This window comes from Neolamprologus brichardi, chromosome 13, assembly GCF_056152115.1.
Source record: "Neolamprologus brichardi isolate AB-2024 chromosome 13, ASM5615211v1, whole genome shotgun sequence".
Classification (NCBI taxonomy): Eukaryota; Metazoa; Chordata; class Actinopteri; order Cichliformes; family Cichlidae; genus Neolamprologus; species Neolamprologus brichardi.
Genome location: NC_142116.1, coordinates 85,001 through 106,693, shown reverse-complemented (window position 1 = coordinate 106,693; position 21,693 = coordinate 85,001). Strand labels below are relative to the sequence as shown.

At 45.5% G+C, this 21,693-nt stretch overlaps 1 protein-coding gene across 4 annotated transcripts in view; it reads left to right on the top strand.

The window, feature by feature from the left end:
* The first annotated feature begins 24 nt into the window (after positions 1-24).
* The window catches only part of ubr2 (ubiquitin protein ligase E3 component n-recognin 2), a 28,793-nt gene continuing 7,124 nt past the window's right edge, over positions 25-21,693 (top strand). For 2 of the 4 annotated variants that reach the window (XM_087849846.1, XM_087849844.1), the window contains exons 1-25: positions 25-137; positions 4,496-4,764; positions 4,846-4,924; positions 5,931-6,044; positions 9,837-9,967; positions 10,058-10,196; positions 10,321-10,383; positions 10,604-10,724; positions 10,805-10,912; positions 13,177-13,265; positions 15,540-15,638; positions 16,006-16,169; positions 16,813-16,912; positions 17,001-17,129; positions 17,300-17,483; positions 17,561-17,622; positions 17,718-17,828; positions 17,904-17,969; positions 18,089-18,205; positions 18,599-18,659; positions 18,745-18,869; positions 20,298-20,350; positions 20,494-20,596; positions 20,684-20,732; positions 20,814-20,968. In XM_087849846.1, the coding sequence (XP_087705972.1) occupies positions 57-137; positions 4,496-4,764; positions 4,846-4,924; positions 5,931-6,044; positions 9,837-9,967; positions 10,058-10,196; positions 10,321-10,383; positions 10,604-10,724; positions 10,805-10,912; positions 13,177-13,265; positions 15,540-15,638; positions 16,006-16,169; positions 16,813-16,912; positions 17,001-17,129; positions 17,300-17,483; positions 17,561-17,622; positions 17,718-17,828; positions 17,904-17,969; positions 18,089-18,205; positions 18,599-18,659; positions 18,745-18,869; positions 20,298-20,350; positions 20,494-20,596; positions 20,684-20,732; positions 20,814-20,968 (2,772 nt within the window). In that variant the 5' untranslated portion in view covers positions 25-56. Of the gene's footprint in view, positions 138-4,495; positions 4,765-4,845; positions 4,925-5,930; positions 6,045-9,836; positions 9,968-10,057; positions 10,197-10,320; positions 10,384-10,603; positions 10,725-10,804; positions 10,913-13,176; positions 13,266-15,363; positions 15,463-15,539; positions 15,639-16,005; positions 16,170-16,812; positions 16,913-17,000; positions 17,130-17,299; positions 17,484-17,560; positions 17,623-17,717; positions 17,829-17,903; positions 17,970-18,088; positions 18,206-18,598; positions 18,660-18,744; positions 18,870-20,297; positions 20,351-20,493; positions 20,597-20,683; positions 20,733-20,813; positions 20,969-21,693 lie in introns of all 4 variants that reach the window. The other 2 variants (XM_087849847.1, XM_087849845.1) reach the window with 1 other exon arrangement.

The following is a 21,693-nucleotide window of genomic DNA, read 5'->3' as shown; positions in this document are numbered from 1 at the left end:
TGGTCATTTCCAGTTCCAGGTTCTTCCTGCTCCAGCACCGAGCAGAGGGAGGAAAGATGGCGGCGACCGAGGCTGACAGAGATCCGTCCGCTCTATGCTCGGAGTTCCTGGATTTCTCCGCCAAAGACACCGCGTCGGTAAGCGGCTCCAGGAGCCTTGAGCCCCGCGGACGCTGCGCAGCGTGTCCCGGTGTGTGGCCGAGCTCCGGCCGCTGCTGTCTGCGCGGGTCAGCGATCCGTGGTTGTTTTCATGCTAATGCTAATGGTAACCCGAAAGCGCTACAACTGTGTGTTCACATGTCCGTTAGTAACGCTGATTGAGCTGTTAACCCTTTAATGAGACGGTCCTGAGCGCCCGTTTAACGTCAGAATCACCTGGTTCACACACAGGTGAACTTACCTGTGCAATTGTGAGAGAACAGCTGGAGCAGGTGAGCATCTCGGGTGTGTTTGACAGCTGATGGATAGATAGATGAGGTTCAGGTAACGGGGTGGAACAGGTCCTGAGAACGCTTAGACCGCTGCACAGGTACGTCTCACCTTTAAGTATGTTTCTTTTTCCTACCTACAGCAGGTTGTTTACCTGACTGATCACCTGATTGATCAGGCCTTACAAAGTGTACCCTGACAAATTCTCCTGATGGAGGATCGTTACCTTTACCGCTGATTCTTAGACTCACCTTTATTCTTTATTTTGTCCTGCTGGTTGAACATAGTTGTGCCGCTCTATAAGAACACTACACCTGTGTGTACCTGCTGACCTCATCAACCCAGCAGGTAGTGTAATCACCAGGTGGGCTAAAACTTTGCAGAGGCTGGAGCGGAAATACAAATTTTAATCTAATGAAACACTCAGAAGATCATCAGGTTCTCTGATCGATCAGGCTGCTCACACAGCTCTCAGGACATGGACAGTTTCCAGTCTGACGCAGCAAAGTGTTTGAAACGCGCCTACACACACACACACACACACACACAGCTGCTCTGTCAGCAGCAGCTGTGTTACAGTCTGAGTTTAACTCTTCATGTTGCTCTAATATTTCAGTCTTAGGCTACGTTCACACTGCAGGCGAAAGTGCATCAAATACGGCTTTTCTGACCCTCTGCGACCCATATCCGATCATGGTCTGACAGTGTGAACGGCACAAATCCAATATTTTCAAATCCGACCTGGGTCACTTTCGTATGTGGTACTGAATCTGATACATATCCGATGTTTTAGAAAGCGACTGCTGTTTGATGGTCATGTCGCATTAAATTCAGGGGCCGCATCCTTCGGAGGCCGCATTTGTAGGCTGATTACGTTACAGCGACGTGACGAAGACTGTCCAAATTCAAAGACTGCTCCAAATGCGTCCTCCTTTTCCCTAGATTTGAAGGATGGATCTGGTGTAAAACCGTCGTGGCCCAACCTATCCCAGGATTCATAGCGCGGCTCAGCCAATTCCAGTTTCCAACAATGTCGGCCGCTGCTTAGCTTTAATATTACACTTATTACTCTTTCTGGGTCACAAAATAAACTTTTAACTCCCGGCACATCATTTTCAGATCACCGCAGTCTTTCGCTACTTAGGTTAAACATGATATATAAGTCACGTAGACAACCTAAAAATGTTATTGTTGGGCTTTTTTCAGTGTTTTATTTGTGAGTGAATCGGTTTGGCTGAGATTAAAGTTATTAGATTAGATTAGATTAAATAAAACTTTATTAATCCATCGGGTGGGTTCCTCCTTTGTTTTCACACAGCTCAATAAATGTCAAACAGAAAACTGATTAAACAGAAGTGTGAGACGGCCGAGAGTTTACTCCAGTGTCCTGTTATATTTTAGATAGCAAGGAGCAGACGGCCGAGTTTATTAAACCCCAGCGAGACAATCTTTTATTAAAAGTTTAATAAACTATCATCTGCTCTTTATTGTTAGTTAGCACCTTAAACACTTCACGCTGTCAGCTAATGATAAGAGCAGATGCATGGTGGGTGTGATCAGCTGCACAATTTATGTCTAATGGATGATGATCTGACTAGTTGACTATCAAAATAATCGTTTGTGGCAGCTCTAATGTCAGCGTTTACTGGTTGTTTGCTGGTTTGTAGCTAAGTCTTTACTGGTTGTTAGCTGGTTTGTAGCTAAGTCTTTACTGGTTGTTAGCTGGTTTGTAGCTAAGTCTTTACTGGTTGTTAGCTGGTTTGTAGCTAAGTCTTTACTGGTTGTTAGCTGGTTTGTAGCTAAGTCTTTACTGGTTGTTAGCTGGTTTGTAGCTCAGCGTTTACTGGTTGTTAGCTGGTTTGTAGCTCAGTGTTTACTGGTTGTTAGCTGGTTTGTATGTCAGTGTTTACTGGTTGTTAGCTGGTCTGTAGCTCAGTGTTTACTGGTTGTTAGCTGGTTTGTAGCTCAGCGTTTACTCGTCGTTAGCTGGTTTGTAGCTCAGCGTTTACTGGTTGTTAGATGGTTTGTAGCTCAGTGTTTACTGGTTGTTGGCTGGTTTGTAGCTCAGTGTTTACTGGTTGTTAGATGGTTTGTAGCTCAGTGTTTACTGGTTGTTGGCTGGTTTGTAGCTCAGCGTTTACTGGTTGTTAGATGGTTTGTAGCTCAGTGTTTACTGGTTGTTGGCTGGTTTGTAGCTCAGTGTTTACTGGTTGTTTGCTGGTTTGTATGTTAGTGTTTACTGGTTGTTAGCTGGTCTGTAGCTCAGTCTTTACTGGCTGTTCACTGGTTTGTAGCTCAGTGTTTACTGGTTGTTGGCTGGTCTGTAGCTCAGTCTTTACTGGCTGTTCACTGGTTTGTAGCTCAGTGTTTACTGGTTGTTAGCTGGTCTGTAGCTCAGTCTTTACTGGCTGTTCACTGGTTTGTAGCTCAGTGTTTACTGGTTGTTAGATGGTTTGTAGCTCAGTCTTTACTGGCTGTTCACTGGTTTGTAGCTCAGTGTTTACTGGTTGTTAGCTGGTCTGTAGCTCAGTCTTTACTGGCTGTTCACTGGTTTGTAGCTCAGTGTTTACTGGTTGTTAGATGGTTTGTAGCTCAGTGTTTAATGGTTGTTAGCTGGTTTGTAGCTCAGTGTTTACTGGTTGTTAGCTGGTCTGTAGCTCAGTCTTTACTGGCTGTTCACTGGTTTGTAGCTCAGTGTTTACTGGTTGTTAGATGGTTTGTAGCTCAGTGTTTACTGGTTGTTAGATGGTTTGTAGCTCAGTGTTTACTGGTTGTTGGCTGGTTTGTAGCTCAGTCTTTACTGGTTGTTGGCTGGTTTGTAGCTCAGTGTTTACTGGTTGTTAGCTGGTTTGTAGCTCAGTCTTTACTGGTTGTTAGCTGGTTTGTAGCTCAGTCTTTACTGGTTGTTAGCTGGTTTGTAGCTCAGTCTTTACTGGTTGTTAGCTGGTTTGTATGTTAGTGTTTACTGGTCCTTAGCTGGTTTGTAGCTCAGTGTTTACTGGTCCTTAGCTGGTTTGTAGCTCAGTGTTTACTGGTTGTTAGCTGGTTTGTATGTTAGTGTTTACTGGTTGTTAGCTGGTCTGTAGTTCAGTCTTTACCGGCTGTTCGCTGGTTTGTAGCTCAGTGTTTACTGGTCCTTAGCTGGTTTGTAGCTCAGTGTTTACTGGTCGTTAGATGGTTTGTAGCTCAGTGTTTACTGGTTGTTAGCTGGTTTGTAGCTCAGTGTTTACTGGTCCTTAGCTGGTTTGTATGTTAGTGTTTACTGGTCCTTAGCTGGTTTGTAGCTCAGTGTTTACTGGTCGTTAGCTGGTTTGTAGCTCAGTGTTTACTGGTCGTTAGCTGGTTTGTAGCTCAGTGTTTACTGGTTGTTAGCTGGTTTGTAGCTCAGTGTTTACTGGTTGTTAGCTGGTTTGTAGCTCAGTGTTTACTGGTCGTTAGATGGTTTGTAGCTCAGTGTTTACTGGTCGTTAGCTGGTTTGTAGCTCAGTGTTTACTGGTTGTTAGCTGGTTTGTAGCTCAGTGTTTACTGGTTGTTAGCTGGTTTGTAGCTCAGTGTTTACTGGTTGTTGGCTGGTTTGTAGCTCAGTGTTTACTGGTTGTTTGCTGGTTTGTAGGTCTGTGTCGGCCTGTTGTCGGTATGCTGTCCCCTGGTATCCAGGTCAGTGTGTTATTCTGACTGAGTGGCTGTGACAGTCTGAGCTGATTATCAGTGACCTGCAGCTCCTATTTCCTGTCAGCGAGCAGAGCCACCGATCTCCATCTGTCACTCTGTTTTTGTTACTTGTATTACATTTAAGCAACACTTCAAAAACCTTCAGCATTACTCACCTGTCAGTGCACGCCCCAGTGCCACAATTTGTAATTGTTGCACACAGGTGTGAATTTGTACACACCTGTGTGCTGCAGGTGTCTGTGGTGAACAATGAGTTTGAGTTTTTTAAAGAATAACTGAAGCTGATGTTTGTTCGTGCTTTGTTTGCCAGAGCACTCACAGTCGTGCTGTTTAACCACTGTTCATTAAAGCATGTGTGAGCCGTCACTGATCTCCACCTCTTCCTCCATCTCAGCGGTGGCTTGCAGCTGCCGACCTGCAGCAGGAAGTGTGCCGTCACCTGGCCATATACGTACCCAGAATCTTTTGCTTGGGGCTGAGCGGCAGTGACAGAGAGGAGCAGAGGGAGGAGCTCGCTTGTCAGCTCCTCCTCCTTGCACCACTGGAGTGGCTCCTTCTGGGGGAGGAGCCAGCGGCTGGTCTGGCGCTGCTGCAGGAGAACAACCAACCATCAGCGCTTTGCGGGCACGTGTTTAAGGTGGGAGAGCCCACCTACTCCTGCAGGTAGGAGACGCACGTCCACAGGTGAGGCATGCAACACAGGTGACTCATTTTAAGTGATGATCTGTGTGCGTGTGTGTGCAGGGAATGTGCGGCCGACCCGACATGTGTCCTTTGCATGAAGTGTTTCTTGGGCAGCGTTCATAAAGAGCATCGATACAGGGTAAGCGCGCGCGCACACACACACACACACACACACACACACACAGACACAGAGTTTGGTCATCATGGCTATGTGGTGTCCTCTGTTTTTCAGTGGACATCACAGTCTGTGTGTTGGAAGACAGCGTTTAAGGTTTTTAAGAAGTTACTGATATTTACAAAGTTTTAAAAAGATAAAAGTTAAAGATAGTTAAAGAGGTTTAAAATAAAGGAGGAGGTCAGTTTAAGAAAATACGCCGAGCAATAATCCAGTAACTCAGGTGTTCTTGGTCAAGTGCTGCAGATGGAACAGAAGAGGAGGAAGACCATCTCGGACTTGATCATCATCAGCTGGATGTGGCTGAACTCAGATCTACAGAAAATAAACTGCTTAAATATGTGAAAGGGACACTTTAAAAGAAACAAACGCCAGATCTCAGATGTAAAACAAAATCCTTATCCTGGATATCTGTACTGATATAACCTGGGTAATGTGTTGGGAAAGAAAAGAAGCCACATCGTTTGATAGACAGAAAAAGGACCAACCTTCCCGATATGCCCGATGGGGATTTTTTGTTTTTATGGGCCAGTGTTTTGTTTTTTTTGTTAGTTTTTGTAACGGTATAAACAATGAAAGGGGGTGGATTGGCCAACTGGTCATGATCGACTCTGGGCTGGACCAATTACAGCCGAGGAGGTCGGGTGCGCCCTCCCTCTGAAAGCAGTCTTATTACAGACAAACAGAAGAAAATATTACTGAGCTGAAAAGGAAGCGATTTGTCCCGGACTTCAGCTAGAATGAAACAAAGACACAAAGCTGGAGTTATTCCACTCCTGTTGCTACTTCAATCATGAAACTTGCTGGTGGTCTGATTGTAGCTCTGGCAGCTCTCATCCTGTTCGTTCCTAAACAAATGAGCAGAGACCTTATCTGGGGTGTGTGTGTGTGTGTGTGTGTGTGTGTGTGTGTGTGTGTGTGTGTGTGTGTGTGTGTGTGTGTGTGTGTGTGTGTGTGTGTGTGTGTGCAGATGACAACGTCCGGAGGAGGTGGTTTCTGTGACTGTGGAGACTCTGAAGCCTGGAAGACCGGTCCTTACTGCCAGAAACACACACCGGGAGATGGAAACCAGGACACCGAAGAGGTCAGACTGATGTCTGTGACTCTCTATTCAATTCAATTTTATTTATACAGCGCCAAATCACAACAACAGTCACCTCAAGGTGCTTTATATTGTAAGGTAGACCCTACAATAATACATGCAGAGAAAAACCCAACAGTCATATGACCCCCTATGAACAAGCACTTTGATGACAGTGGGTCCAGCCTGGAAGTAATAAATGCATGAACTAGTTTTTCAGCATCACTCTGAGACAGGATATTTCTAATTTTAGAGATGTTGCGCAAATGGAAGAAAGCAGTCTTACATATTTGTTTAATATGTGCGTTGAAGGACATATCCTGGTCAAAAATGACTCCAAGGTTCCTCACAGTGTTACTGGAGGCCAAGGTAATGCCATCCAGAGTAAGAATCTGGTTAGATACCATATTTCTAAGATTTTCAGGGCCGAGTACAATAACCTCAGTTTGATCTGAATTAAGAAGCAGAAAGTTAGCGGCCATCCAGGTCTTTATGTCTTTAAGACATTCCTGCAGTTTAACTAATTGGTGTGTGTTATCTGGCTTCATGGACAGATAGAGCTGGGTGTCATCTGCATAGCAGTGTAAATGTATGCTATGTCTTCTAATGATGCTGCCTAGGGGAAGCATGTATAATGTAAACAGAATTGGTCCTAGCACTGAACCCTGTGGAACTCCATAATTAACCTCAGTGTGTGAAGAGGACTCTCCATTTACATGCACAAACTGGAGTCTCTTAGATAGATATGATACAAACCACTGCAGCACAGTACCTGTAATACCTACAGCATGTTCTAATCGCTCTAACAGGATATTATGGTCAACAGTATCGAATGCTGCACTAAGGTCAAGAAGGACAAGCACAGAGATGAGTCCACTGTCAGAGGCCATAAGAAGATCATTTGTAACCTTCACTAAAGCTGTTTCTGTGCTGTGATGAACTCTGAAACCTGACTGAAACTCTTCAAATAAACCATTCCTCTGCAGATGATCTGTTAGCTGTTTGACAACTACTCTTTCAAGGATGTTTGATATGAAAGGAAGGTTGGAGATTGGCCTATAATTAGCTAAGACTGCTGGGTCTAGAGATGGCTTTTTGAGTAAAGGTTTAACTACAGCCAGCTTGAAGGCCTGTGGTACATAGCCGATTATTAGAGATAGGTTGATCATATTTAAGGTCGAAGAATTAATTAATGGCAGGACTTCTTTGAGCAGTTTTGTAGGAATGGGGTCTAAAAGACACGTTGATGGTTTGGAGGAAGTAATTATTGAAGTTAACTCAGAAAGATCGATTGGAGAAAAAGAGTCTAACTTAACATCAATGGAACTAAGAGTAGCTGTAGATAATATTACATCTGTGGGATGATTATTGGTAATTTTTTCTCTAATGATAAAAATTTTATTTGTGAAGAAGTTCATGAAGTCATCACTAGTTAACGTTAAAGGGATGGTTGGCTCAAAAGAGCTCTGACTTTTTGTCAGCCTGGCTACAGAGCTGAAGAGAAACCTGGGGTTGTTCTTATTTTCTTCAATCAGTGATGAGTAGTAAGCTGTTCTGGCTTTGCGGAGGGCTTTCTTATAAAGCAACAAACTATTTCTCCAGGCTAAATGATGATCCTCTAAATTTGTGACACGCCTTTTCCTCTCCAGCTTACGAGTCATCTGCTTTAGGGTACGTGTTTGAGAATTATACCACGGGGTCAGGTACTTCTGATTAGAGACCTTAGTTTTCACCGGAGCTACAGTATCCAGAGTCGTACGTAGTGAGGAGGTGAAATTATTAACAAGATAATCGACCTCTGTTGGAGCAGCGTTCAGATAGCTGCTCTGCTCTGTGTTGGTACAGGGCATTGACGATGATAACAGTGGCTGGATTATATTCTTAAACTTAGTTACAGCGCTTTCAGAAAGACATCTACTGTGATAAACGTCTACTCTCCACTGCTGTGTAATCAATTATTGTAAATGTAAATGTTATCAGGAAATGATCAGACAGGGACAGACACACTGACACATATGAGGGTGATGTTTGCAACTACAAACACTCGACAAACTCTTGGCTTCCGGTCTTGACTTGTTCTCCTCGTCATCAGTGCGTGTGACGTGATATTGTTGGCGTGGCAACATGTTTCATTTAGAAAAATACCACAGTGGCTCTTTGTGAAGTGACCGCAGGTACAAACGGCTGCCTCTGTGTGATGACGGTATGTTAGCACCTTAACCATCTGTGACTCTGTCTGTCGGTCTGACTTAATGTTTATTAAATTATCGTTAAGTAAAAACCTTCCTGCCGTGAACAGAATTAGAAAAACAAGCAAATTGAGCAGAGCTTATGACATGACCCCATCTGTCTGTGACCCTGCCCCCCCACGGTGTGCAGCCTGAACGTGAGTCGCTCCTTTGACCTCGATCATCTGTTTGATGTATTTAAACTTTTCTGCATGTTTCAATGCGTTTGATTATTCTCAGTTTAATGTTCAGATCATTCTGCAGAGAGCAGGTGTTCAGGTGAAACTTTTCTGAAGCGAGGATGAGCTAGTAAGCGACGCTGAGTCACCTGTGGTCAGACAGTTTGTACGGAGGGGGATTTTTCTTCCTTGTCCCAGCTTGATTATGTAGGGCCTGGACCTATGAGACTATGCTACCTCAGGAGTGTTTATACAGACTCTCCAGTTGTTTGGCCTTCTGTCCGCACAGTGAGTGGAATTTACAAAGGTTGCGGATCAAACCTTCAGTTTTTACGTTTCCTAATTTGAGCCATTTCTGTTAATGATTCTACTTCTACCTCGCAGAGCGTGGCGCTCTTTAATGCCCAATCAATGACAAATAAAACGTTCTTGTTGAACGATTTTATTCTTTCCAAACAAACCCTGGATTTCTTATTTCTAACTGAGACCTGGCAGCGCGATGGTGACTACTCATCCCTCATCGAGCTTTGCCCGGGCGGGTACTCCTTCATCAGCCAGCCTCGGATGTCCGGTCGAGGAGTTCGTCTCGCTGCAGTGTTTGGAAGCCGGTTTGACTGTCGCTCAGTAATGGTCTGACATTTTTCATCATTTGAATTACAGCTGGTTAAAATTGGAGATAAAGATCCGTGTTACTGAGATCTGTGGACTCAGTGGTCTCTCTTAAAAAAACAGCTAAAAACTCATCTTTTTAAACTTGCTTTTGGTTGATTTTTGTTTTTATGTTTTAGCTTCTGTGAAGCACTTTGTGATTTTATCTTGAAAGGTGCTGTATAAATAAAAATTTCTTTACTTATTTACTTTCACCAGACCTGAGCGCTGATAAGTTGTCCTCTGAGAGCTCCCCGACTAAAACATTAAAAGGAGGTTCCTATTTGAGGAGGTTCTTAAGCGTCTCTTCAGAGAATATAAAAGCAGCCATGCAAATATTTCCTCCGTTCCCTGGATCCTGTAGTTTGGATTGTGAAGTGTTTCCTCTGTAGGACAGCACGAGTCTTTGAGTGGCAGTAATTGTGGGTCGTTTTACTCAGTGTTGGATGAAGGGAAGAAGGATCTTCACAGCTGTGGTCTAAGGAGCTTGGAAAGAAAAACCATTTGACCTTAGAACTGAAGAAGCTTCTCAGATGAGAGGTGAAACGTCTTCAAGCAGAAGTCCAGATGCCTTTTTCTTTCTTAGACTACGATGACAGGGATGACTGAGAACCTTCAGACATACTTCACAGCTGTGGTTTGAGTGTGAGAGACTGATTAGAGGCTGGTGTGAACTGAGCTGGCTTAGGATGGTAACCCCGTCTCTCAGAGCGCTCACTCTGTGCTGTTTGTCCTTCCAGGACCCCGTAGCTCAGCTACCCACTGACATGGTCGGCCGTGCGTTCAGTGTCTTTTTCATCATCCTGAAGTATGCCGTCGACCTGCTGACCTGGGAGCACGAGGACCTGCTCCCCGCAGGCCTGCAGCCACCGTAGGCTCATTCTACCTTTACCTGAGACACGTGACAGTAAACGCGTCATACTGCAGCGTTCACACTGTGTGTGTGTGTGTGTGTCTGCAGGGAGCGAGAGGACACCTACTACTGCATGCTGTTCAATGATGAAGTGCACACGTACGAGCAGGTGATCTATACGCTGCAGAAAGCTGTCAGCTGCAGCCAGAAGGAGGCCGTGAGCTTCGCCACTACGGTGGACCGAGACGTCAGTACACACACAGTAACACACACAGTAACACGCTTATAGGAACTCAGAAATGTGACGAGGAGCTTCTTGTTTTTCATGTTCTGGTGATTATTCTAAGAATCTGTTGTGTGTGTGCGCGCAGGGCAGGAAGTCGGTTCGGTATGGAGACTTCCAGTTCTGTGAACAGGCCAAGTCCGTGATTGTGGTGAGTGTTTCCAAGTTTGGTAAACGACAGGAAGCCTTGAACTGATGTGGGGGGGTGCTGACGGTGCCTGCTTCAGGGACGTTCAATGTCGCACTCATTTACAATCACTGCCTTCTGGTTTTACTCATCACAACTATTTAAGAAACCAAAGAATGTCTCACCTCCTCCTCTTCCTACGTCCCCATCACCTCCTTCTCTGCTCCTCCTCCTATCCCCTCAGAGAAACACCAGCCGTCAGTCAAAGCCTCTCCGGGTTCAGGTGATGCACTCGTCTGTCGTTGCTCATCAGTGTTTTGCTCTGAAGGCTCTGAGCTGGCTGGGTCAGATCATTCAGTACTCTGGTACGTGTGGACTTCATTACCCACAATTCCTCTGTGTGTGTCCCTGCTGCTGCATGTGGTGACTGTGGACTGTGTTTTAGACGGCCTGAGGAGGATCCTGTGTCAGGTGGGATTGCAGAAAGGTCCAGAGGGAGAGAACTCCTCGCTTGTCGACCGACTGATGCTCAACGACTCCAAGATGTGGAAAGGTAACCGCACGTACCGCTGCTAGTCATATGGCGCTCGAACGGCCACGGTCGTGAAGCCAACAGGTGTGAAACAGTTTGTGTTTATCCGTGAGGTGGTCCTTCAAAGGCACACAGCAGAGATACAGTCCCAATTAAATGTTTAAGACCACTTGAAAAGTGGCCAAAAGTCATATTTTGCATGGTTGGATCTTCACCAGGTTCCAATTAGAGCTTTAACATGCAGAAATGTGAGTGAGACAAAACATTTGAGCATGGAGTTTATTGAAAACAACACAAACTGAAACGGGCTGTTTTACAGCTGATCAAACGTTTCGGGCCACATGCCTTTAAAAGGACAAATCTGGGCACAAATGTGGATTCACTGTCATTTCCTGTCAGGTGGTCACACTGTCATGACGTTCTGATGGCAGAGGCAAACAAATGTTCCCTTTTTGAACGCGGTCGGGTTGTTGAACTGCATAAGCATGGTCTCTCACAGCACCGTCACTGAGGTGGGACGCAGTGAGACAGTTTTTTGGAATTCCTTAAATGATCCTGAGGTTTATGGAACAAAAGTCAAGTGGAAGACCCAAAAAAATGTCATCAGCACTGAGCCGGAGGATCCAGTTGGCTGTCCGTCGAGACACTGGATAACTCTCGACCCAAATTAAGGCCGTTCCTGGTGCCGACTGCAGCCCCATAACCATCAGACGGCCTCAAAACACGTCTTCAAAGGCCTCGTCTCCTTGGACGCCACAGAACTGACCATTTTGACCAAACATGGGACATTGAAAGGTCCTCTACCTAATCACATGAGCCACTTTCACACCTTGGCTCATGTGATTAGGTAGAGGACCATTAGGGGGTCCATTGTCCCCTCTCGGGGGGTTACTCCCACAGGGTTTAAATCTGGGGCTCTCCACCATTTGACCTTAGAACTGAAGAAGCTTCTCGGATGAGAGGTGAAACGTCTTCAAGTAACTTCAAGAAGTCCAGACGCTTTTCTTTGCAAGCTCCTTAGACGATGAGAACAAATGTAACTTTGATGGTCCTGATGGTTTGCAGTGTTACTGCCATGATAAGCAGGTCCCACCTGAGGTGTTTGCTACGCCCACAGTGAGGGGGCTCCATATTGATGTGGGATGCTTTTTCCTTCAATGGAACAACGGAGCTTCAGGAGGTGCAGGGGCGGCAAACGGCTGCTGGCCATGTCCAGATGTTGCAGAGAGCATCCTCGTGACTGAGGGCCCTCATCTGTGTGATAAACACTGGGTTTATCGGCAGGACAACGCTACAGTACACAATGCTGCAGGACAAGGGACTTCTTCCAGGAGAGTAACATCACTCTTTTGGACCATCCTGCATGTTCCCTTGACGTAAATCCAATGGAGAACTTTTGGGGATGGACGGCAAGGCAATAGAGTTGGATGTCTCGAGACCGGTCTTGGTCTCAAGACCACTTTTTACGTGGTCTTGGTCTCGCTGTCTCAGATCGACATAGTGGTCGAGAGATTTGGAGTTAACAGTATCCATGACACACAACGTAACGTTCGATAATGTGTCATTTCAAAAGCATCAGCTCTAAGAGCCGTGCTTTGTAGTGAATCAGTCGACTCCCATTGAGCAAGAGACGGCTCCTTACTTAATTTCCTTTCTCTGCTCAGCTCTCACACAGTGGCTCAGCTATGCTCCAATGCCTCCATATTGTGGCCAATCACGTGCGAGGATATAGGATAATATCATCTTGACTACATGTCTACAAGGCAAGTTTACAAAAATGGACAGCCGCTCCAGACAGTAGATGCCCTTCGTGCAGCCGTCTGTTCCCACTCACCTCATGGAAACACTTGCAATCATGCCGCACTGAACTTTTGACGTGATCAGCAATAACAGTGGAGCGACTCGTTACTGAACTTTGATTTGTTTCACAGGTTTTTTGGGCGTGTGGTCCTAAACTTTGGATCAGCTGTAAACCAGCCTGTTTCAGTATAAGTGTTGTTTTCAGTAAACTGCATGCTCAAAGCATGTTATGTCTCACTCCCGTTTCTGCATGTTGAAGCTCTACTTGGAACTTGGAAGATCCAACAATGCAAAATAGGATTTTTGGCCATTTTTCAAGTGGTCTTAAACTCTCGATTGGCGCTGAATGTGACTGACAGGCACTCTAACTAGCTGCAGTTTGGATGCATGGCAGTCTCCTTGATCTGTTTGTTCATGGTGTGCGAGTTGATGAGCTGCAAGTAAATGTGAGCAAGTTGAGGTCAGCTGATCTGTCATGTTTGCAGGAGCGAGGAACATCTATCACCAGCTACTCATGAACAGCCTCCTCATGGACCTCAAATACAAGAAGATCTTTGCCATCCAATTTGCCAAGGTAACACACCTGTGCAGTATACCTGACACCCGCCAGCCACTTCATTAGGTACACCTTGCTGGTACTGGTTGGTTCTCCTTTTTCTTTAAGAGCTGCTTTAATTCTTCACGGCTCAGATTGAGTAAGCTGCTGGAAACACTCAGAGAGGCTGGTCCATGTGGACACGACATGATGAGAACTTCTGTTCCATCTGAGCACAGAGGAGCTCTGCTGCACTGAGATCTTTGACCGTGGAGGCCCTTATACAGCAAACTCACTGTCATATTTAAGACATGGTTGGTGGGAACATGACAGATCAGCAGTCTGAAACACCAGCAACCATCCCACGCTTAAAGTCTCTTAAATCACTTTCTTTCATTAATCTGATGTTCATTTTGAACTTCAGCTCGGCTGATATCTACATGTCCGAATACACTGAGCTGAAGCGCTGTGATCGCCTGATTACATATTTGCATTAAGCTGTTGAACAGGCATACCTAATAAAGTGGCTGGTGAGTGTATATACCTGATCGGAACACCTGTGACAGCTGTGGAGGTTTATATAGTCTGGGGGGGTTTATGTTAGTAGAATCTCGATGGTCTGTGATTCCCTGGCAGCATCTGTTTCCTCAGTGCAACAGCCTAAAACCTCACCACATGACCTTGTTGGCTTGTTTACAGCTAAAATGAAAAACTTCATCCAGCCAGTCATGTGTCGATTGAATTTTTAGATCCAAATAAATCAAAGTACTCAAAAAGATCCTCTGGAGTGAACTTTGTTCATTGAAACAGACTTTACTGAACAGTGTCATATAAACAACGAAACAGAACGTCACAATACACAGAACAGCAAGACATCACAAAGTAGAACAGAGCAACCCTGAGGTGTAGAGCCTGCATGCTCATGTAGCAGACAAAAACAACAGGGAAAAGGGGTTACGCTGCCAAAATAAACCATAAATCTCATTAATTTGGGGTTTTTCTCACTTTGGAAAGTGTGTCCTGTCAAAGAGAGCCATAATTCACATTAACCCCTCCATGAACTGCTGTCTTAGTGTGGTAGACTAGTTTGTTTGTCCTAGGGAACCCAGGGGCTATGTTCTCAGGGCCTTTTGCCTCCTAGTAGGGTTTCCCATGGCAAATTGGTCCTGTGTCAGGAACCAGGCAAAGAGATATTCAAAAGACCCTTATGAGTTTAACAACAAGGGAGTTCACCCTGCCTGGGATACGGTTACTGGGACCCCGTCCTGGAGCCAGGCCTGGGAAGTGTGTCCAATGGGAGTGTGGCCAGGCCTTAGCTCAAAAGGCGACGCGGGACCGGAAAGCAGCGCTCTACCCGCACTGTAGAGCGCTGCTGACTTCAGCTGAGGATGTAGTTGGACGATGGAAGGAATACTTCCAGGACCTCCTTAATCCCACTGATACAACTTCTGTAGAGGAAGCAGCAAATGGGGGTGGTGAGTCATCCATCACTGGAGGCGAGGTCACTGAGGCAGGTAAACAACTCCTTGATGGCAGAGCCCCTGGGGTGGACGAGGTTTGCTGTGAGTTTCTGAAGGCTCAGATGTTGTAGGGCTGTGTGGGACACGTCTCTACAGTGTTGCATGGAGATGTAGGGCAATACCTCTGGATTGGCAGACTGGTGATTCCCAATTTGAAGAAGGATAGGATGATATACCAGGATAAAAATTCACTGACGTTAAAGATGCTGGTGATCACTCAGCTAGAAAATGAATCATTAAAAAGTCGACTGACAGAAAGACTTCAGTGATCAAAGCACTTATGTCCACATATTATTCACAGGGATCGGCCTTCGGACTGAAAATAACCCTCCAGTCTGTGAAACATAAATAATATAAAATGGGTCATGCTGAGGTGATCGCCTACAGCTGCTGCTGATCTTGATTAAAGAACCAGTCGCTGCTGTGCATGTGCTGTGCTAAGGTCCGCTTTACAGAACTAACAGAAGTCTTGGTACACCTTCCTTTTGTGAGCTGTCTTAAAGATATCAGAGTTTTAGCGACAGGTTTTTAAAGGAGTCAGTGTGTGGGTGGTGGTGGGGTGTTGGGCGGACAGCAGCGACCTCTGACCCAGAGGTGAAATGTCGTCCCTCCTCCAGAACTACAGACGCCTACAGACAGATTTTATGGAGGACGACCACGAGCGAGTGGTGTCAGTGACGTCGCTGTCTGTCCAGCTCTTCACCGTCCCGACCATGGTGAGTACTCCTCCTACTCCTCCTGCACCTCCACACACCTCTCTCTCTCTGTGTCCCCCTCTCTCTCCCGCTGCTAGAATTACGAACGCTTGCAGAGCGACTATGTGAAAGACGACCACGGCCGTGAGTTCTCCATCACTGACCTGTCAGTGCAAATGTTCACCGTACCGTCACTGGTGAGTTCAGGTGGCTGCCGCCGGAGTAGATGTCATCCCACCGGCTGAGTTCACACCTGGTCTGTTTAAAGTGGGATGACTGTCAGACATCACTGAAAAAATGTTATGATCTAAAGTCATCCCTGAAGTTTCACTGAAAGCTGATTAGTTGATAATCAATAATTATAAGAGATATAATTATTATTAATATATTATGTATTAATAATAGTTTTAATAATCAGATCAATCACCTTTAAAGTTTAATTCTTCAGAATCCACCAAAATAAATGTCACAAGCAAAGAAACACAGATCGAAATGATAACAGGCCCAACACTGAACATGAGGAACGACACGTCTGTACGTGTGTGGGTCTCAAATGTTCTGCAGGCCCGGATGCTGATGGTGGAGGAGAACCTGATGACCACCATCATCAGGACCTTTGTGGATCACCTCCGCCACAGAGACCCGCAGGGGCACTTCCAGTTCGACCGCTACACCGCCCAGCAGGCCTTCAAGTTTGGGAGAGTCCAGAGCCTCATTGGTGACCTCAAGTGAGCCCCAGTTAGAGGTTACGAAGAGCCAGTTAGAGGTTACGAAGGACCAGTTAGAGGTTACGAAGAGCCAGTTAGAGGTTATGAAGGACCAGTTAGAGGTTACGAAGAGCCAGTTAGAGGTTACGAAGGACCAGTTAGAGGTTATGAAGAGCCAGTTAGAGGTTACGAAGAGCCAGTGAGAGGTTACGAAGGGACAGTTAGAGGTTACGAAGGGACAGTTAGAGGTTACGAAGGGCCAGTTAGAGGTTACGAATACCCAGTGAGAGGTTACGAAGGACCAGTTAGAGGTTACGAAGAGCCAGTTAGAGGTTACGAAGGGCCAGTTAGAGGTTACGAAGAGCCAGTTAGAGGTTACGAAGGGCCAATTAGAGGTTACGAAGAGCCAGTTAGAGGTTACGAAGGGCCAGTTAGAGGTTACGAAGGGCCAGTTAGAGGTTACGAAGGGCCAATTAGAGGTTACGAAGAGCCAGTTAGAGGTTACGAAGGGCCAGTTAGAGGTTACGAAGAGCCAGTTAGAGGTTATGAAAGGCCTGTTCTGTAGCTTGATGAATCTTCTTTCACAAGTGTAAATGCTGTGGGTGTGTGTCGTGTTTTATGATAAAACCAGGCCTCCCAGTGTAACCAGTGCTTCTACATGCAGGTATGTCCTGATCAGCCCTCCGTCCAAGTGGTGCGATCAGCTCAGACTCAAGTTTCTAGAAGGTTTCTACGCTTTTCTGGAGCTGCTCAAGTGCATGCAGGTAACATGGAGACAATGTGAGGTTTACCTGTACAGGTGCAGCCCGAACATCTCTGAGCCTGTCTGTCTGTGAACCCACCTCCCTGCAGGGCATGGACCCAGTGGTGAGGCAGGTGGGGCAGCATATTGAGATGGAGCCTGAGTGGGAGGCGGCGTTCACGCTGCAGATGAAGCTGACCAACATCATCACGATGATCCAGGAGTGGTGCTCCACTGATGTGAGACAACACACTGAACACGCTACATGTAACATTACAAATGTCACCTTTTATGTTTCTACAGTTTATTTTTTGTTTTCTGGATCAATAATCTGATCAGTTTTAAATAAACTGATTGATTGAGTGAGCCATCCAAGCCTTTTCTTTGCTCCTTTGTGTGTGTGTGTCAGGAGCGTGTGCTGATCGAGGCCTACAAGAAGTGTCTGAGCGCTCTCAGTCACTGTCATAACAGCCTTCCAGATGGTGAGCAGCCAATCAGCTTGAGCCTGGCAGGCCACAGTGTGGAAACGTTCAGGTATCAGGTGTCTCAGGAAAAAGTCTCCATACACCTGCCGGTGTGCAGGCTGCTGGCAGGTAAACACACACACATTTTAAAAGTCACACCATCTGTCTCCACGTCCTGTTTGAAGTTGTATCGATCACCTCCTCAGGTCTGCACATCCTCCTCAGCAGAACAGAGGTGGCGTCTCATTTCCCTGAGCAGCTCCCATTGGTCAGTAACTGATCTGATTATTATTGATCCCTGATTGGAAACGCCATTTTCAAACCAGTTTGATTCATTGATTGTTGATGCCACGTGTCCCTCAGGGTGAACTAAGCCCCCCCCTTCTGATCGAACTCCCCCTCCGTTGCCTGGTGCTCTGTGCCCAGGTGCATGCTGGGATGTGGAGGAGGAACGGATTCTCACTGATTAACCAGGTGAGTTCTAACCTGTTTATCTATGCAGAAGGGATCAATGCTGATTAGCTAAGTTTGTGCTGTTTGTTGTTTCAGATTTATTATTACCACAATGTAAAGTGTCGAGTCGAGATGTTCGACAAAGACATCATCATGCTACAGGTACAACTCGCCTCTACTGACGCTCCACTTATTCTACCAGTGCTGATTCAGCAGCACTAACGCCTCTGTGAAGCGTTGGTGCTCTGCTCACGCTTGCTGCTGTTTTTGGTTGGGTGCAGGCAGGGGCGTCCATGATGGATCCAAACCACTTCCTGATGATCGTTCTGAGTCGATTTGAAGTGTTTCACGTTTTCAGCACTGCTGACATCAGGAAAAGATACAGAGAGGCCAACAAGGTCAGTCCTCTTCTGTTGTCAAGACGCCGTGATGTTACTGCTAAGCTTATCGGCCCCACCCTCGACACAGATACATTTCCAAAGATTGTTATGTTAAAGCTCCTGCAGCATCAGGTGATGCAAAGCTGCAGCAGATTAAACTCAGACACCTGCACGAACAGACAAGAAGTCAGATTTCGCAGCAGGTCGCTTTGACTTGTCTGTTTATTTGCACGTAACGAGAAATTAGAATCACGTCTGCAGGTCAGACATTCACATTACGCTGTGTTTGACAAGTCCTCAAAAATCCATTTGCAATGTTGAGTCATTCGAGTTTAGATGGCGAAAATGGACTCTGCAGGTTAAACACTACAGGTGTATGACTGACTCCTCCCACTCTGTCCTGTGTTTCAGGACCTGGTCCAGCAGAACACTCTCATCGAAGAGATGCTTCATCTCATCATTATGGTGGTCGGTGAGTTTGTTTCCTCTGAAAATGAGTCAGAGAGGTCGCCTTGTCCAGGTGCAACGTTAGCACAGCCTCTGCATGTGTGTTACAGGTGAGCGGTACGTGGCGGGCGTTGGCCAGGTGGAGCCCTACGATGAGGTCAGAAGAGAAATCATCCACCTGCTGTCCATCAGACCGATGGCTCACAGCGAGCTTGCCAAGGCTCTACCTGAGAATGTGAGACCCTAACCTGTCAATGTTTTTTAGTTATGCTGTTACATATTTGTCGAAGTATTTGTGAGTTCTGCTTTAAAAAGTTTATTAACCCTCCGGGCTCGACGGACGCGCCGGCACATCCAAATCACACGACCAATTTAAGATGACTTTGCAACAAGATGCAGCCAACCCGAGTCTCCGAGTTTAAAGTACGGACGAACTATATACGAGTTTTCAAGTTGTGTTGATAGGACACGAAAAACCAGAGTCATGATCAAAAATATACCTGATGTTTGGTCACAAGATAAAAGAAAGAAAAAGCACCGCTTTCCTATTGGTGGAAAAATGTACCATGTCAACCAATCACAAAAGGATATGGCAACATGTGACAATTGGTTGTTTAGGAAGGAGGAGAGGTTTTAGGAGTGACAGCGGCGAGAGAGAGTGTTTAGACACAAGAGATTTGTGACATTCAGTGTGTTTGAAGTGTGTAGTTGGTGTGTACTTTATGTAGTTAGTTTGCAGTTTTATGCAGTTACCGTGTAGTTTTGTGGAGTTAGTGTGTAATTAAGGTGTAGTTTTATGTACTTTTGTGTAGTTGGTGTGCAGTTTTGTGTAGTCTTTTGTGTATCTATTGGGTAGTTTTGTGTAGTTTGTGGCTAGTTAGTGTGTACTTTTGTGTAGTTGGTGTGCAGTTTTATGTACTTAGTGTGCAATTTTGTGTAGTTAGTCGACTGCTGAATGTCACAGTTGCTGCCAAAAAGCCACCAAAGGCAGATTACAGTGTAAACCGTGTCTCCAGGTGTGAGCAGGAGCGGGGACACACCTGCTGCTGTCTGGCCTGCAGGTATCAGGCTGTGATGTTCTCCTTTATCTTATAGTGGACACAAATTATATTTTGGAGTGGCGGAAATAATTTGTGTGGCATATTTGATGCAGAACAGCTGATTGTTCTGTGAATAGTTTGAAATGGTTTGAAATGGCCCGCCTTGGCTGCATTTTTAGGTAAATAGATGCAAATAACTTGTGCATAGGTTATTAAAATGTACAGTTTATATTTGCATTTCAAATTACGACAATGATTCATTAATGTTTGTGTTAGTTACAGCAAAAAATAACCTTTTTTCTACTCAGATTTTATGTTTTTTACCTGACTTTAGATCAGTTGTGTTAATACAACTGTAGTAGTTTGACTTTAATTCAGACCTGTGAGGTCATGCTGAAAAGAATGATAGCAAACAAGTAAATGAGTAAAATCAAAGGTGACCCCAGAGGGTTAAAGACTCGATCATACAAGATCTGCTGAACAGGTGAACCTGACTTACCTGAGGCTAAAATGCTTTGTTTGTTTGCTATTTAGTGTTTCTGAGCACAGGGAATTTACTGTTTTTACTTCTGTACGCTGAAACATTTTCAGTTTGATGTAATAACCTGAGTTTGTGTCTTCAGGGGAACAAGGAGACGGGGCTGGAGAGAGTCATCGACAGCGTGGCTTCATTCAAGTCAGTCTTCAAATATCATCAGTCCACCTTAAATGCACGTGCATCCTTACAATTTCTCTTTGTTCTCTATGTTACAATAACTGCAGTACTGAGTGTATTACTGTGTATTTGTACTGCAGTACTGTGTGTATTTGTACTAACAGGAAGCCAGGTGTGACAGGTAGAGGGCTGTATGAGCTCCGCCCTGAGTGGAACAGATACTTCAACCTGTACTTCCATCACTACAGCAGAGCTGACCAGTCAAAGGTACGCTCACTGATCTGGATGCGGATCAGAGCGTTATTGATTGGTGTACATGTTGTTGCTATGGTAACGCTGCATCCTGTGTTTCAGGCTGAGGAAGCTCAGAGGAAGCTGAGGAGACAGAGTGGCGAGGACACAGGTAAGCACACCTGTACAAAACACCAGCAGGAAGACTGATGGATGACATGGTCACCTTGGTAACGTGTCTTTGTGTGCATAGCCCTGCCCCCTCCCCCTCCTCCCCCCCTCTGCCCTCTCTTCGGCAGCCTGGTGAACCTCCTGCAATGTGATGTGCTGCTCGCCATAGAGGGCGCCGTGCTGCAGTGGGCCGTGGAGCCCAGCGGGGGGGGCTGGACTGAGTCCATGCTGCAGAGGGTGAGTGTGTGTTTAGCATAGAGTAGCTCTTTATTGCCGTTGCACGTGAAATAAAATGTAAATGAGGGAGCAGGAAGAAATAAGCAACAGCAGGGACACACTGGTGAGGTCTGGGAACCAGTCCAAAGACTTGGTCTGAACACAGTGTGAGTGGCCTGAGTGATGGGGGTTAGTCAGACCATGGCCTTCCTCAATATGCGAGTCCGTACTCACGATTTGTACAATTGGAACACCTGCGTACTTGATGATGTCACAGTTGTTACTGCTGTCACCTCTTAACTGTGAGTAATATGTCATGAAGCTGAACTTTCATCTCAGCCAAACCGGTTTACTCAGGAACAAATAAAACACTGAAATAAACATTAACATTTAGAAGTGATCTACGTGACTTACATATCATGTTTAACCCGAGCAGCCAAAGACCGCAGGTGGTTTGAAAACAATGTGCCGGGAGTTCGCTGTTTCTGATGGCTCTAGTGACCCTTGACCTCCCGGTCAGCTATGGAGCTGGTGGGTAACAGACATCTCTGAAAACATCGGAGTCGGTTTTGATAAACCGAGCAGATATTTGAAGTTTACATTCTCGCCTGAAAGAATCTAAAAATTTTATTTTGTGTCCCAGAAAGAGTAATATTTAAATTTAAACGTTTTTAGCCGCGCTCCTCCACTATTGCCATGTTTGAGCTTTGGACGAAATGCATTCTGGGATATTTAGCTGTACCAAG